We start from the raw sequence: 17,156 nt of genomic DNA on the forward strand, positions 1-17,156 counted from the left end.
TCTCGAGCACCAGTTTCTCCAGCCTAAGATGGCAACTTGAAGTATCCATACTGAAAAGAGTAAGCAAGTGATACAGTTTTGTTGAGGGATTAATTGCAACAGTATATATCCATTGTATATGTGTTAGTAAAAACAGAAACACAAGTCAGTTGATCTTTTCAGTGGATCAGCTTCAGATTTAGATCTAACTGCTCGCCCTTTGCTCATGATGCATTTGTTAGTAATTTCCACCCCTCCTCACAATTACTACCAGGAGAGTTTAAACTCAATTAAATTCTCTAGGCAGCCTAGAGAACTTCATCACAAATATTAGAACACCAGGGACTAAACCCTAAAACAGGCACAAGCAGAAAAGATAGGATCCAAGGCCTAGAAAGGTTCTCACAGCCGACACTGTAAGGCACCATGGATTCCCATTTTCCTCCAGCACCTTCCTGCTCACCAAAATGTAAGTTACTTTTAACGTATTCAGCTATATCCTTCCTTCTGCTATTTCCTCCTTGTTCTTATTATATGATTGAGATCTTTCCAAACTGAGTTGTTCCTTCCTCCTCCTCCCCCACAGTAAAATTTCTAGCAACAGCAATGTGTTAACAGGTCCAAGAAGGGTCTACACACAGATATTTTAAACTTTTAAGAATTAAAAAAGTAGTAACGGAAGTTATTCTCCCCTCCCCAAACTAGAAAAAAACAACCACAAAACAACCTTCAAATTATTTCCCACATCTTGCAGAAAAGTCAAAGTGAGGGAAATGGAACCAGCTGGCTGCTGACGCCAAACCACACGGCAGTACTGCTAGGAGTGATTTCCTTGAAATGAGGAATGCAAAGGCAAGTCCTGGGCTAAATTTTTCTTTTAAGAACAGGCACATCAACATTCAAACATTATAAATTCATCTATGGCTAAGTTATTTCAGTCTGTTTCTAGTTACATTAAAAAAAAGATTAAGTAAAAATGGAACCTTTCTATTCAAATATACTCTGATCTCAGTTTTCTTGATCTAACTTTAACATTAGTCTCAATGCCATCCAGCGGTTTCAAGTTTATCATGGGTCTTCAAATCCTGTGTGCTTTTACTACAGAGAATGGAACAAGAAAGGACTTAAGCACCCAGTCTTTGGTGTGAAACTGTTCCTGTGATATGCACTTGTGTTGAAAACATCAGAAGAGGCAGAGTTAAATGTCTCAGAGAGGTTATCCAAAACAACCAGTAAGCTGAGATTTCTAAGAAGCCAATGACAAACACTGGGGACAAGAGTTTCCCACCCTAAGTCAATACAGAAAACAGAAATATTTGACTAGGTCATGTTGGCCTGTGCAGGAATAAATTAGTTAGACTACTCACTAAAGCATGCCTGGATGGGGCACCTGAAAAGCCCAAATATCAGGCAGACAAAAAAAAAAAAAAAAAAAAGATCAATCATGGAAGCAGATGAGCAAGCAGGGGAAAAAAAATAAAATTCCAGTTCTACAGTGTGATGACTACAGGATTTAACTGAGGGGGAAGGATGGTTCTGCTTCCTCTATTCATAATCATTTCTTACTTTTGACTACTCACTATAAAACAGTCCTGAGAACAGAGACTAAACCTCAGAACTTCCTCATCCCAGCTAAGTGAACAAAAGGAGATGTGGCTGAACTCCACACAACCAAGTATACTTTATGTGAGCTAAAGAGCCCACCTAATATACCACGCTTTTCAATAGATTTAGAGGCTGCTATGCCTATTTTCTGGATCTCACTGTGGCTTATAGCACTCCCCATCACATCTGTATGCTCCTCAAGCACTTTCATTTGCAGACACATAGGGAGAACTTTGGCATTCTGAATTGAAATGTTTGAGTTAGGTTTCTAAAATCCATTTAAGTACTTTGAATCTAGTCCCAAGCAGATTTTCTTCTTTTCTTGACAGTACAAAACAATCCTGGAATGACATGAGATGCTATTTTGCATCAAGCTGCTAGGAGAAAGCTGTCAAAACAATGTAACCACAGGATCTTTATTGTAGGGGTGGGAGGAAGGAAAAATGGATGCTCTTAAAGATTTTTCTGGTCTTAGCATCTGCTATATGGTTGCCTTTAGTTCACTGAAATGGTTCCTTTCACTCTTGATATTCCTTTTTAAACCATTACATGAAAAACAGATCAATAGCATGTACTGAAGTCACTGTAGAGCCTGTTAGCTCTGTGATCATTAAGAACAGAGAGCTATTTCCAAGTTGTTTCTTATGCAGTTACATTCTTGCACTACAAGTCAGAGACCCCACTATGGATTTTCACCCCAGGTGCACAAGCAGAGTCTCTCCCATAGAGCTGACAGAGAAGTTAACAGAAAGGGCCCACCAAGTGCAATCAGAGCCAAGCCATGCTCTCTTTCTGATGCCGATCCTACGTTACAAACAGAAGGTGACGTTACTCATGGATCGTTCTGTGCAAGCTCCTAGTAATAGCTACACACTATTCTTCCCACTCACCAAGGGACTAAAGGCATATTTTTAAATTAAGTTTTCAATTAAGGCCCAAACCCCATTATAAGCGGCTATTGAATCAACCTTCTCCCCCACTGGAACAGCACTGAACTGAACCTTCTGAACCAGAAGAGGATGGCAGCAGATAGTGAAAGGCCTTGCATCACAATTTCTCAGATGATCCCCATGATAATTCTATGTCTATGAGGGAGATGATAGGCCTTAGAGTGTAGTAGTAGAAATGGTGGAACAGCAGTTTATAGGATTTGCTTCATCATTCAGCAGTGCTTTTGGAAAGACAGAACAGTGCAGTTAGCACTCTGGAGCATGACAGAGCTTATACAATTACTATTGTAATTACTTCATATATATAAACTGGTCTGCCAGACTGAAAACTGAGCCAATTTGCAGTGTATTGTTAATGTATCAATAAAATCAGTCCAAGTCTATGACATGAGGATACTTTTCTCAAGCACTACCACAATCGGCTGGTTTTTATTTTAAAGTACCATGAAAGTCACAACAGCATGAAAAAATGTGAAATTACACACTTGTGTAACCTAGATAATGCCAGTTTGATACAGAAGTTTCTTCTGAATCATAACAATACTGTTACCAAGCTCAAACTCCAAATGAAGAGTAGACTTCTGTTATTGTGTAGTATGCAAATGTATACATCTGTGAAGGAATTTTAACCTATTCACTTAGTCAGCGTATGTAGAATAGCTAGATAGGAGGCTGGGGCATAACTTTACAGGCTAGAAGTCCCTCCATGAGTAAAAATGAAGTTCTGCCACATTAAAAATCTGGATTACATTACAGAAGAACACTTACCCCTTTTGGCGTTAAGAGCTATTGGCATTCAGCCCAATTAAAGTAAATACAAGCTGATTCAACTAAGGATTGCATCCTGGAAGAGCCATAAAAACTCAGTTCCTGCTTAACTTCAGCAGAACATGTGGTAGATGTGATCATGTCCACATCTTCCAGTATATAGGCGTAAAAACACATTACCCTCATCTCTGAAACTACAGCTGCCAAAAGCTGTATTAAAAGTTCTCACTTGTAATAATAATATTTATGGTCTGTTCTTGAGCCCAGTTTAGTCATGCTGAAAACAAATAAGAACCAGCCTCCAAAGATGCAGTACAAAAATGAATCTGAATTTGAATCTGAATTTGTTACAAGAACCTCTACACCAAGTATGCCTGAGAACTTTTTAAACTCCATAATCTCATAACTTCTAGTCTTTAAATTCTATTTTGAAAGTAAAACCTAGTAAAGCAAGATGCTAGTTTCCTTCTGAATATATAACATTACATATATAACATATAACTTACAGAAATGAATGTGTTCCTCTCATAATGCAGAGGGAGACTGAAGTTTCAGTCTCTACAAAAGGCTTAACCAGAAGTAAACAGCATTACGTACAGCAAAACTGTAAAATAAAAGCTTCCCCAATGTGCTCTCAGCAATTCTGAACAAAAACTAGTTCTCCGATTCAACCATCTAAACATTTACCATCTTTTCTTAAAACTTCTTTCTGCAAAATTTTCAGGTCTCTTCCCTTTATTAACCATTTTCCAGTATTTCTAAAATACTCTTCCATATCTCTCCTACTTTTTTGGTTACACATTCCATTTCTTAATACTACTAACAGCCCCTTTCACAATAGTGTCTCAGAAGGATTAATAGCACAGTACAAACTGTGTGCAGTCAAATAAATCTTACAGGACAAAGAGAACAGAGAACTAAGCCCAACTGAGATACACTGTTCTAAGTAAGTTTACTCAGTTTAACTTGCTTCAACTTGCTTTTCTTTTGTAGCAAATGTTACCAACCAACACTCGCCTCATCTCTTCCCCCTTCAGTTCTTTACCCTTGAATTTTCTGCATGAGCTAAAAGTATTTTACCCCAGGTACAATATCCTACTCTTAGTATTAGTCTGCTCTCTACCTAAAAGAGAAAAGACAACAGAAATACAAGCACAAACATGCACTAACCTGGTGACCGTGCCTGATCGACACATAGTTTTTCTGCTGATAGATTCACCAAACGATTGATTCCTTTGTGATGACAAAGCCATTAATAACTTATGACCCCTCTCAGGCATGACAGGAACATCTCTGCACTTCTCCTCGTTTTGTGTAATTTACAGTTGAAAGTGACTGCGGTAGCTGCTGTATGCTCAACGCACGAAAGGAAAAGAAACCCTGCCCCAACTGCTTGTGCATCTGCATTGCACTGCGGCCAAAAGGGACGCCTAGGCAATGACTTGTTTCCTTTGTTACTTCCTGTTTCCCCCAATGTTAGTGGGCAGCACTATCTTTGTCAGATTTCCCAACTTCCCAGAGAGGTTATAAATCAAACCCTGCATACCTCCGACCTCTGTCAGTTGGTGAGCCAGAAAGCAGAGGGGATTTTCCAGTGCTCACTTGTTTCCTACTCACCTTTCAATCATCTACTTTCCCTTGGAAGAAAAAGAAAGTAGCCCTTTTTTTTTTCTTACAGTGTACTCAGGCTCTCACACCAGCAGAGGCACAGCTCAGAAATGCTGCCTGTGCTTCTGAAGAGCTTCAGGTACTGGCACTGCACCACAGAACTATGGTAAGTATTTAATCTCTCTTTTCTCTCCTGTAGCTGGCGTTTGTCCTTCCCTTCTCAACCCAAGAAATTAAAACTAGCCATTTTGAAAGATCATGCAGCATATACCTGCTTTAGAGCAAGTCTTGCCTGTATGTTTGATGCTACACAAACCACAAAAGGCAATAAAATTCAAATCCAAGAGGCTCACAGTGAAAGGGCAACAATTCTACAGGACAAGTATCACCAGCTGATGATGAACAAATGCCATTGTTTTACACTTGTTTTCATATACAGCTCTTAAAAGGATTCAAGTGTTTCACTGACTTTGTCCAGAATTAACCAACACCCTAGGCTAGAAAGTTCAAATAAGACAATAACAACTAGCAAGTTTCAGAATAATGGACAAAACATGAATATGCCAAGTAAATCTTACTTCACATATTTTTTTTGAAATTGACACAAATCTGTACTCCAAAATACAGGGAAGAAGTTTCTTTATAATGTCTTTTCTTTTTGTAAACTACCCAACAGTCAAAGCGCAGAAGAAAATAACATTTCAGATAGTGGACATGGCTGTATTGGCTAGAAAAGCAATTCTCAGTCTTCACCATAGGGCGCCCATTCACACTCCTTCCATAGCCAGGCTATATAGGCAGGGGAAGCAAACCATAAATATCACACACCTGTTGTTACCTAAAGGATCAGCATATCAACACAAAATCCTGATGCTATTTAATAAAAATCAATACCCAGTTGGGTCAGTGGCTTAACAGATTTTTCACACAGAAAAGACGTAAAGAGGAGTACACCTCAGCAGTTTATGAATTAAATTCACTTGCTGTATCTGCTACAATATCAGTTACCAATTTAGACTTTAAGCATTAATACACAATGCTTTAAAGCAATCTTTCCTCCCCTAGTTCTCTGCTTTCTAAGCATACTCTAAGTTTGCATTACCATCTTTGCAACCTTTATCTCTACCTCAGTAAAAAAAGCTACAATCAAAATGACAGCAGTTGAGTACATGTAACAGTGGGGGGAAAAAAGAATTAAAATACTCAGTGGTTCTTTCCTCTTTCTGGTCTGACACTCCTAAGTCTTGGTTTTCCCCTCCAAACTCTGCAACTATAGTACCATGCTCTTTGGCCTCCAGAGTCTCATTCTAATTAGGTCTTACTTATCTGACACATGTTCCTGAAGTACTGCTTTTCCATTCTAACCTTTCTGATGCTGTTCTCTCCCATTCTTCACTTAAGCACTCAGAAATACAAAATTTTTTATTTCAAGTTCCAAGATCCTCTTTTGATTTTTCTGGTGATTTCCAACACTGTCAAGATGGTCACAGAGTTAGAACAGAAGCCATTTCATAAATGCACACACACAAGCTGGTGTTCCACAGAGGAACATATAAAAAAAATTTACATGTTTCACAGGTTTGGATGAATGAAAAATTCAGCTTAACTTTCTAGACCAAACATTAATCAGAAGGGTGGTATTTCAAAATTGCAAATAAAGAGTCTGAAGAGACAAGAAATCTTTATGGATTTAATTAACATGTCTGTCAGGGAAGTGAAAGAATATTTAATTTATCCTTCTTCACAATGCAAAATTCAGTTTTGCAAATAACTCTAGTATATGGTTTTCAGACCACTAATTTTCATTTATCTCCACAAAATCAGTGGTGAGAACAGCTTTGCACCAAGGTAACCTAGGGAGAATTTCATTTGGATTTAGTTCCAGCAGGGCCACTGTCTGAGGAAGTCAGCCAATCATACCTGCCATGGTTAGAAACAGTTCTTGCTCCTAGTCAAAAGCAGTCCTATTTATCTTTAGTCAATGGAAAGCAAAAGCAATAAAACATACATCTGGCACTATGCTGTCCTTGCCAGTATAATTTCACTAGTCTAGATGACGGGTTGACTTGTCTCTGCAGCAACAGAGCTTCCTCTTGCTGACCAATTTACAGGAAACTGCAAGAATGGACTGTAAATAAAAGCAGTATGAGAAGAGCACAGCAAGAGGTGAGGCAGAAAAATTAACAAAGCGACAAAAAAACCCCAACCATAGAAACTACTTTCCTTCAGCTGCAGCAAGTAGTCAGCTCAGTAGTCACATTCCAGTCAGAAATATAAGAGTTCATATATTATATATTTCCATAAAAGCCTACAGTATAGTAAGGCATTAAAGGCCACATTCTGTTAATGTTTTACTGACTTTAATGAGCTTGAATCAGGAGTAGATTATTCTGAGTTCTATTATTTTATTAATTCTACCAAACTAGTTTAATCCCAAGTTTCTAGATCATAGTGGAAACACATCCACTATGCTGAGAGATGATATATCTGTCAACTGTATACTCCACAACTGCAGATTGTAGAAGAACAAGTGTAAATTACTTGCCTGAATCCTTCATCTGCTAGGTAAGGCAGTCCTGTGAAAAATATGAATAACCATGCATCAGAATTACTTCTGCTGGGTGACCTCCAGCACAACAATAATAACAATAAAAAACCCAAACAAAACAGCAACAAAGGGGAGAAATTAGGCCAGAACTTCCAAAAATCCTTCGGATGTGAAAGAATTCCTATTCTTTAAACTTCAACTATCATTGAATCATAGAGTGGTTTGGGTTGGAAGGGACCTTAAAGATCATCTAGTTTCAACCCCCCTGCCATGGGCAGGGACACCCTCCACTAGACCACGTTGCCCAAAGCCCCATCCAACCTGGTCTTAAAGACTTCCAGGGATGGGGCATCCACAACCTCTCTGGGCAACCTGTGCCAGTGCCTCACCACTCTAACAGTGAAGAACTTCTTCCTAACTTCTAATCTAAATCGACCCTCCTTCAGCTTGAACCCATTCCCCCTTGTCCTGTCACTCCACTCCCTGACAAACAGTCCCTCACCATCTTTCCTGTAGGCCCCTTCAGGTACTGGTAAGCCGCAATTAGATCTCCCCGGAGCCGCCTTTTCTCCAGGCTGAACAACCCCAACTCTCTCAGCCTGTCCTCACAGGAGAGGTGCTCCAGCTTTGTGGCCCTCCTCTGGATTATCACTCCCTCATTCAGCTTACTTAGGAAGAGCTGAAGAAGCCTTAATAATATATTTACTTATACATATTTTAAAAAGTAGCTGAAGCCTTGATAATATATATTCAATCGAAAAGTGAGAAACACTTCAGGTCAAAAAGCTTCTGAGTTTTTATTTATACCCCACTGCTTTTAAGCTCTGAACATCTATGGACATATTGTTGGCTTGGAACTTCAAAAAAGCCAGCCAGCAGTGGTGTGCAATAAATAAGCCGTACTTAGGAGAAAGAGCACATCAATTTTAAAACAAAGTTGTAACTTTTCTTAGTTGTTTCACCAAACAGCTTGGCACAAGTCCTAGAAGATGATATACTGACTTTGTTTTTGGGATATGGTTAATGTCATATACTGCTCAAACATCTGTACACCAAAAGTACAACCGCGGTATACACATAGCTTGTAAAAAACAAAATTACACTGTGCAGCTGGAAGAGAAGAACCTTCTGCAAACTCTCAATATAAGAACATTATCATTTAACAGATTCCTTTGCATCAGCTAGCCTTGAAAAATAACTTAAGACTTCATACTGATATAAATAAGGGTTGAATTCAAATCAACAGTACAGCTATCTTAGCATAATTTTCTGCTGGCAATTTTATTATGACTAGCTTTTTGAGTTAAGTTTAAGGGATTTCCACTGAATTGAAAGGCCCCTCAAAACTGCATAGGAGCATTCACTCAGCAAGTTAGCTGGATGTCAAGTCTATGCCAGACCAATCGCACCAGTAACAAACACTTGGTATAAGAAACACTTAAAATAGAAGGCAAGTTCTTAAAAATTTTTGCTGCTTATCATGTTTCTTTAGAATAAATTCAAAGATACATCATCAAGGCAAGTCTTCGATTCTCATTTACTATTCAAACCAGATGGACAGGTTCTTTGTTCCTTTTAACTGTTACGTATATACATTCTTGTAAAAAGGACTGTAAATGCTATGATTAACTGATATCTTTCATCGGTACTTGTAGAACAATTTAAACTAGACCATACTTTAAAAAAAATCACGTAACTGAGCAGCAGTACAAACATGATTGCCAAAGTCCTATTCCCGCAGTTGTGCTGCGGACAGCTGCAAAGGGAGTTTCCCCAAATACACGAAGACACTTAAAGTGGGAGTTTCCACAAATTATTTATTTCCTTGGCAGAAGTTTTTAAATTTAAGATATTACAGTTGAAACAATTTTACTGCTAGGCTGGTTTGTGATGTACTGCAAACAATTTATCACTAATGTACTCATAGTTGATAATTCAGGAGGCACTCTTGGGCCACAAAATTTCTGCTTACATGTCAAAACACCTTTAAGCATTTAAGCTGGTAAACCACTAAACTTTAGTAAAAGCAACATCTAAATAAAGGCTTTTAGGAATTGACAAGAGGGAGTCAAATATCCATTACTGATTATAAAGCATATCTGATTGGTACATTTAACCAGCAGACGTCTTGCCATATACAGTTAAGCCTGTTGTTAGGAAATATTTTTTTCTGTTTTCTTAGAATTTTACTTAAATCAATTTAAAGAACATCAAGAGTCCAAAGGAAAAGAAAGGCAAAAAACCCACCTGAGAGGCCTATACTTGTGTTCACCATTTTCTACCACTTCTGATATTGAAGCACTTTGGCAACACATACAACATCTATCAGTTCATTGTACACTGTGCTTGTACAAGACTACCAAAACTTATATCCAAGACTACTACTGCCAGTTAAGGAGAGTATTTCATGTGAGTGTACATGCAAGTCAACAGAAGTACTAAGTATAAGCAATTTAAAAACATTCCTGCAGCAGGATATGTAAAAAACAACAAAAACACATCAAGCTTATGGAGAAAATCCTTTTGAACATCTATCAGTAAAAAAACCTGCAATGAGTAAATTTATAAACTCTATTGCTGACCCCAATAAGAAGCTACTAATGGAATACTAAAGAAATTCAGCAAGCCCTGGTATAGAGGAAGCATTTGGTGATGTCATCCATGAGCCCTTCAAGCTTGCATGTCTCTTCTGGTGGACTGCACTAACCTTCTATTGAAGGAAATATACCTCTGCAGGCAAACGGCTGCAGCCAGCACCAGAGAGGAAGTTCAACTTCTGTCAGACCCTGGGAAAACAAAACGAGATAAACATTTCCTATTTTTATTTTGCTTGTAAAGAGACTATGTGATACAATTTAAAGACAAAGCATAACTGCAAAGACTCGTTCTATACTGTAGTGCTGTACAACACAGTAGATGGTGCTGGCTTTTAAGTAGCGATGCAGTGAAGCATCTCAGAGTTTGCTCTTCTCATACTTGGAAACTCTGACTAGGAACCAGAATCTCAAAATAAACTAATAAGCATGAAAATGTAATTTATAGAATTAGAAGGCCCAACTGGGCTGTATTGCTAATGAGCGGTCCCCATCTCCAACAGTTTTGAAGCTCCTTGTTGCTCAAAACCTCTTACAAGCAAGTAGGTGCACCAGAAACAGTTTCTTTATTCAGATTCCAACGACTGTTCCCTTTTAAATCACGATAGGGACTTCTCTAAAGGATGTTGTAAGGCGTAAGCATTTTGCCACTCCCACTTCCAACCACTCGAAACACTGAAACAGGGAGCAGCATGGATGACAATAACCAGGATTTAAGGCTACCATATATTTCATCACTTAAAAAAAGATGTAGTATTTCCCTCTTTTTTTCTTTTTCTTTTATCATGTACTGAAAAGAAGAATTTCTGCAAGCTCATGCTTACTTCTACAAAACCTGAATTTAATTGTAACCACCAGATCACATGTAGTTGGAATTTTAGGTCAAGATTTTAAAATTAAAACAAATGTACTGCAAGGCTGCGCCAGAAAGACTGCAGTAAACAATTTTAATTTGGAAGACATGAGAGGGAACAGTCATTCCATGTCATGTAACCCTAAAAATGTATAATCAAATGCAATGGGTTTCTTCTACAAGACAAGTTGGACAATGCCATTTTATAATATAATTTCTTTTATGGAAACCACTACTTGCTTCAGAAATATGACCAAAAGGAAAAAAATTATTCCCCTTTAAATCCTGTTTAAATGAACTCCAACAGCAAGGGTTAGCCCAACATCGACCTACGCCTCCAAAGCTGTAGAGTTGCATTCAAAAAGTGAGTTCATGCAGGTCTATTTTCAAGTACAGAAGACATACATATGGAATACTTCATAGGACATGAAATAACAATGTTGTTGTTCATAACACAGATTACAGTTTGCCTAATAAAATATATTATTGGCATAGTGCCAAAGTCTGCAGAAAGATTTCACAGAAAGCCCACAACATACTATTAGTGAAACAAACACCTCACAGTATGATAGGTTAAAGCCAAGGAGCTAAAATACAAGTTCTAGATCCTTGCTTTGCATCTGATCTTGATGTCACTTAACTCTTTTCTTCAAATCATCTCCTTTTCTGACCTGTCTTGAAAGTCAAGACATAACCTTTACAAAGGCTTTCACACTGGGAAAAAGACTTCAGAAAACTAAAGATAATGGGAATGGATTTGTTGGTACTACACATGTAAAAACCCTTCCTAGAGTTGTGATCATTAATATTTCAGAGGAGGGAAAAATCCCAAAACAACTAAGCAAAAGAAAAAATCTGTAATGCATCTAGCCTAGTGCACAGTGACTGAGAAGCTGGGAATACAGAAATCCATCTCAGATTCCAAGATCTCAGTCTTTGGCACTTAAAATGACACCAGCAAGTCCCTGAGCTGCAAATTCTTACGCTGGAAGAATATTCTATATCTTTGTCCAGTTCTTACACTCTTCCATAAGAACTCCTCAGATCTAACTCCATACAGACAATCCTATTGTCCCATCAAGTGCTCAAAAAAAAGTCTGTAAATGGGAACATTCACTTTAAAAGATATTTCCATTTCCTTCCCATCAAGTCTTCTTTTATAAATTAAGACCTAAGGACTTATTCCAGCCAAAGTTTGAACCTAGCAGAAGCCTGGAATTTTTTTTTATATATACAGTCTTATAGTCCAGTTAGATTATTTCCCTCCCTCCTGCCCATTTTAATTTGAAGATGCTTCCTGCCATCACATTAACCTATCCTACCTTAGGATTTGGAAAGAAGCAAGTTCTCTTTCTGAAACATCTAATAACATTGTCTGTTTTTTCCATTCTTATGGTCACCTCAAAGCTGGTCCAAAGAACATTTGGCTGACTCCTGGCCTGATTGACTTTTCACCTCCAAAGCTAACTTTTATTTAATACATACACTATAAATAAATATATATACATTAAAAAAATCATATCTATACAGTTCTTAAAGAAATGGTGTATGTTATAAACTCCAACAACCCTACTAATCTTCTTAGCAAGATAAACTACGAGGAATACTTTTAAGAAAGAACACTGCACAAATGCAATGTTGTTTTTTTTAAAAACTCTTTCAGAACAGTATAGTCAGACTCCTTACAGACATGAGCTGGTTATGATATAAGGGCATTCTTCTTTATGACCTTCAAAAGCTTATGCTTTGTGCACTGCCTAGAAATAACAGCCATTATCTCCAGGAAGCCTGTATAGGATTCTTTCATTTTTCGTACTCCATAAAATTCAAGTTTACTCTTACATATGGAGCAAACACCACTTCCAGAAGAAGCTTTTACAATATTTATAGATTATCTTCCTGCTATACACATCCTAGATATTCTTAAGGCATTCTAAATACAAGTCACTTGTACACAATGGAGAGCTGCACAAAGGAAATTGAGGAATTTGGGTCAATGGAATTAGTCCTGTTTCAACCTAACTAATCAAACCTGACATCTTCATACAGTAAATACAACAACAGTTTGCGCAGACCCAAACCAAACGACAGATCATATGTATCACAGATGCATTGACTCAGCTGTGTGTGTTACTGGCACCACAAAATAAGAGATCTACAGAAGCTGAACTACAAGGAAAAACTGCTGTTTCTACACACTTTTTAACTATTCAATGGTATTTGTGACTTTTTATATAGCATTTAAAACCATACAGACTGATACATTTAACATCCTCTAAAAAACCCTGCACTTATTAACTACCTGAAAGCATAGACATGCATTAGAAACATGTTTGTATCTACAGCCACAAAAAAGAACTCTAAAGCTGAGAGACGTGCTAGAAGGTGTCAGAAGTGCACTCTGTCCAAAAAGCCTCCCCTTCCTCCAAAAAATATCAGACAATCTTTCACACATTCTAGTCATTTAATGTTAACGAGTAAGCCATTATTTTTAATGAAAAACATTTCTGGGTTATAATGGAGTTCATTTTCAATTTCTGTCATGTACATCTCCAGTGCATCAAAACCTAACAACCCCAATGGTTCAAACTTAAATTATCTCATTACATACTTGAAAAAAAAATTGTCTCTAGAATTGTATAAAATATTTCTAAATTTAGCACATCACAGGTTAGCAAAGATGTTGATACAATCACAAAAGCACATACAGTTTACATGATAAACCAATGGAGATACACCACTGATAGATTAAGTAGAATTTTTGCTCCAAAGAATCAGTTTAAGAAAACAAAAATTACAAGAAGCAGTTTGATTGTTCAAAAGTCTTCTCATACCAGAGAAATAAAAGCATCATTATGGTTATCAAAGGCACATTCTGGAAAATAGCTTGTTTCAAGTAAAACTGTAGACTCTTTCCACCTCCCATTATTCAGGTTATATTCCATCTGTATCTGTGCAGGTTTATATACATATGCTAATCTTTAATTTATTGCTATTTTGGTTTCTTGGAAGAACCATAACAGATGGTGGTTAAATTATGCCAGCTATAACATGGTGTTAAATTTTTCTAACTGTACAAACAAGTACATCCATTTTAATTTGCATCTAAGCAAGAACAAATATTAAGATATCAGAGAAGTAGTTGTTCCCCTTCCAAAGATCTCTTGCATGGATTCTCTCCACAAGAAAAAAAAAAAGAGTAGCAAAAGCATTAACTTGCAGATTCAATAATCTTCAGTTGACCTATTTTAAAAACAACTAATTCAAATTGTTCACAAGACATAAAAAGACTTGTTTACCTTTTAAGTCTAGATAAGACATTACTAACTGTTATTACAACTATAATTTTTTTTTTTTTTTTGGAAATGAGCCGTAGGAAAGTAAGAACAAAACCATTGCACTTCACTTTCATTGCTCCAGTGCCACTTCCTCTCCTGTGCAGTCTACCAGAGAACCAGCAGCTGGCATGGCACAATCAAAAATAATGCATGCAAGGACTGCAATACAGTTTAACTGAATGTGAAAAAATAAGCCTTAAGTCAGAAAGGATGGAGAGAATGCTAGAAAGTATTAAGACTAAAGTATACACAATTGATCTTGAAAGAGTGCTTGCTACGTACTGTTGTTGTGGTTTTACCCCAGCCATCAGCTAAGTCCCACACTGCTGCTCACTCACTCCCCCCTGTCAGGATGGGGGGAGAGAATCAAAGAGTGAAAGTGAGAAAACTCATGGGCTGAGATAAAGATGGTTTAATAGGTAAAGCAAAAGCCACACATGCAAACAAAGCAAGACAAGCAATTAATCCACCACTTCCCATGGGCAGGCAGGTGTTCAGCCATCTCCAGGAAAGCAGGGCTCCATCATGTGTAACGGTGACTTGGGAAGACAAACACCATCACTCCAAACACCACCACTCCCCCTTCCTTCATCTTCCCCAAGCTGAGCATGACATCATATGGTATGGAATATCCCTTTGATCAGTTGGGGTCAGTTGTCCTGTCTGTGTCCCCTCCCAACTTCTTGTGCATCCCCAGTCATCCTGCTGGTAGGGCGGTGCGAGAAGCAGAAAAGCCTTTGGCTCTGTGTAAGCACTGCTCAGCGATAACAAAATAATCTCTATATCATCAACACTGTTCAGCACAAATCCAAAACATAGCTCCATACTAGCTACTATGAAGAAAATTAACTGTATCCCAGCTGAAACTAGGACAACTGTAAACCTTGAAGTCTTAAAACTTTAATTTTTTGCTCGTTTGGAACGCTACATATTTTTTCTTTATCATTTTTCATTCCACTTTGTTAGAGATGTAACTGTTCAGTTAGAAGTCACAAGGAATCTACTCTCCAAGACTCACCATTCCTTTTGATATTTTGGCTGTTCTACAGAACACTATCCTCAATGATTTTCGTTCTACTACCAGCTCCCTCTTCTTTTTCTAGGTGATGTTGCCAAAATACGCAACATAAAACCATCAGACCTTAGGACACAACAGTTAACTAGTGAATGGTGATATAGTTTATCTTCTTCTTAGTACAGGATTATTAGGAATAGATCAGGTTTGTATTTGCTTTTTACGTGGACTCATGCCTGAATATCAGGCCAAGTTAATATTTTGTCTTTACCTGTGAGCTGGTCAAAAACTTAAAAACTCAACAGCAAGAAACTAAAAAAAAAGAAAAAAAAAAAGGAAGACTGGCCAACATCATTGCTGCGACTGGTAAAGACTGTGTGGGAGACAGAGCTTTCTCACAACTTCTATTTCCATAGAAAGGCACGAATGACACTTCACAACTCCCAATTCACGTGCAAGGTGCATTTCTTCCACACACCTTCTCAATTAACACACACTAGCAAACACATTTAGAGTAAAATCCTACCAGACCACCAGACCACGCACTTTTCGTCATCTCCTTAGGGCTACAAAAATGACAGGGAATGAGTAACACATGGCAGACTTAACACATTGGCCAAAATGGTAGAAATGGCATAAGCATAAATCCATTCATCTCATTTGTTTACTCCTTGCTATCTAAAATGGAAAAGAACACTCCAGGACAGAAAGGAATTGTATAAAGTTGGCAAAAGAAGAGAGTTTCAAGCAAAAAGACTTCCACTTGCCACATTTCATAGCAAAGACACTGCTGCAAATCCCTTCTGCTTGGCACTCTCTCAGTAAACAAAGCCCATCAACCAAGTGCCACACTCCTTGGAGTAAGATCTCCAACTCTGGACAAAGAGACCTAGCTCCCAGTTCAACAGCCCAGCAGTGAGCTGCCTACTACCCACTAATTATTAAGCAGCACAATACTGTTGCAGCCCATTAGATCAGAGGTTAGTACATCTTTAGTAATTAACAGATTTGTCACTAATCCCTTGCCACCTGCCAACCCAATTTTGCTGGGGAGCAAGCTGCAAGTGCACAAGTGGCATCAGCAACACTGTGAGACCCTTCTCTTCTACCAAGATACCCTTCTACCCCTGGCAGTCCTCCCATTCCTCTAGGGACAATGAGCCACAGCATCAGCCAGCTCAGTTAAGCAGAAGAGCTGCCAGGCAGCAGAGAGGAGGAGAAACACAACTGCTATCCAGTGCAGGAGTAGGGATGCCATGCAGCTGTGGAGAAACAGTCTGGCAGCAGAGGCGCAGCAGGCAAAGTGCCAATATGACAGATAGTTTCCAGACTTAATCACTTTGATATCATTTAGTACTGTGTACATTGGGAACTACAGTATTCCCTCTTATCACCATTGTTTCCATCATTATTAGAAAGGTTATCTGCACCTCACAGCAAAAGAGGTGAGATTCAGCAAATTCACGCATTCCTCTGACAATGCTTCAGTTTGCCTCTTCAGACACTCAAATCAGTGGCTTTCCGAATTACAATCATCTTCACAACAGCTGCGATATTTGCCCAGGGACAGAAATAAGGGCCAGGGCAGGGAGAGGGAAGGGGAAAGAAGAGGGGAGAAATGACTCACTGAGGCTTTGCGTTCAGAGGGGAAAAAAGAATTTCACTGCGACTTCTTCCCATAACAGCTTCCCACAAACAGAATCACAGAATCATTTTGGTTGGAAAAGACCTTTAAGATGACTGAGTCCAACTGTTAACCTAGCACTGCCAAGTTCACCACCAAATCATGTCCCTAAGCACCACATCTACACATCTTTTTAAAGACCTCCAGGGATGGTGACTCAACCACTTCCCTGGGCAGCCTGTTCCAATGATTGACAACCCTTTCGGTGAAGAAA

At 38.3% G+C, this 17,156-nt stretch overlaps 1 protein-coding gene across 5 annotated transcripts in view; it reads right to left on the minus strand.

The window, feature by feature from the left end:
• The window catches only part of SH3BP2 (SH3 domain binding protein 2), a 40,272-nt gene that overhangs the window by 12,544 nt on the left and 10,572 nt on the right, over positions 1-17,156 (minus strand). The window contains exons 1-2 of one of the 5 annotated variants that reach the window (XM_075752605.1): positions 10,166-10,244; positions 7,456-7,486 (exon numbers count right to left, since the gene is read on the minus strand). The exons of 1 other annotated variant lie outside the window; for it this stretch is intronic. Coding sequence is in view for 2 of the 4 variants with exons in the window: in XM_010308208.2 (XP_010306510.2) it covers positions 4,473-4,582 (110 nt within the window). In the remaining 2 variants the exon portion in view is untranslated. Of the gene's footprint in view, positions 1-4,472; positions 4,771-7,451; positions 7,487-10,165; positions 10,245-17,156 lie in introns of those variants that run through there. 3 more of the 5 variants (XM_075752606.1, XM_075752603.1, XM_010308208.2) reach the window with 3 other exon arrangements.

Source organism: Balearica regulorum, chromosome 4 (assembly GCF_011004875.1).
Source record: "Balearica regulorum gibbericeps isolate bBalReg1 chromosome 4, bBalReg1.pri, whole genome shotgun sequence".
Classification (NCBI taxonomy): Eukaryota; Metazoa; Chordata; class Aves; order Gruiformes; family Gruidae; genus Balearica; species Balearica regulorum.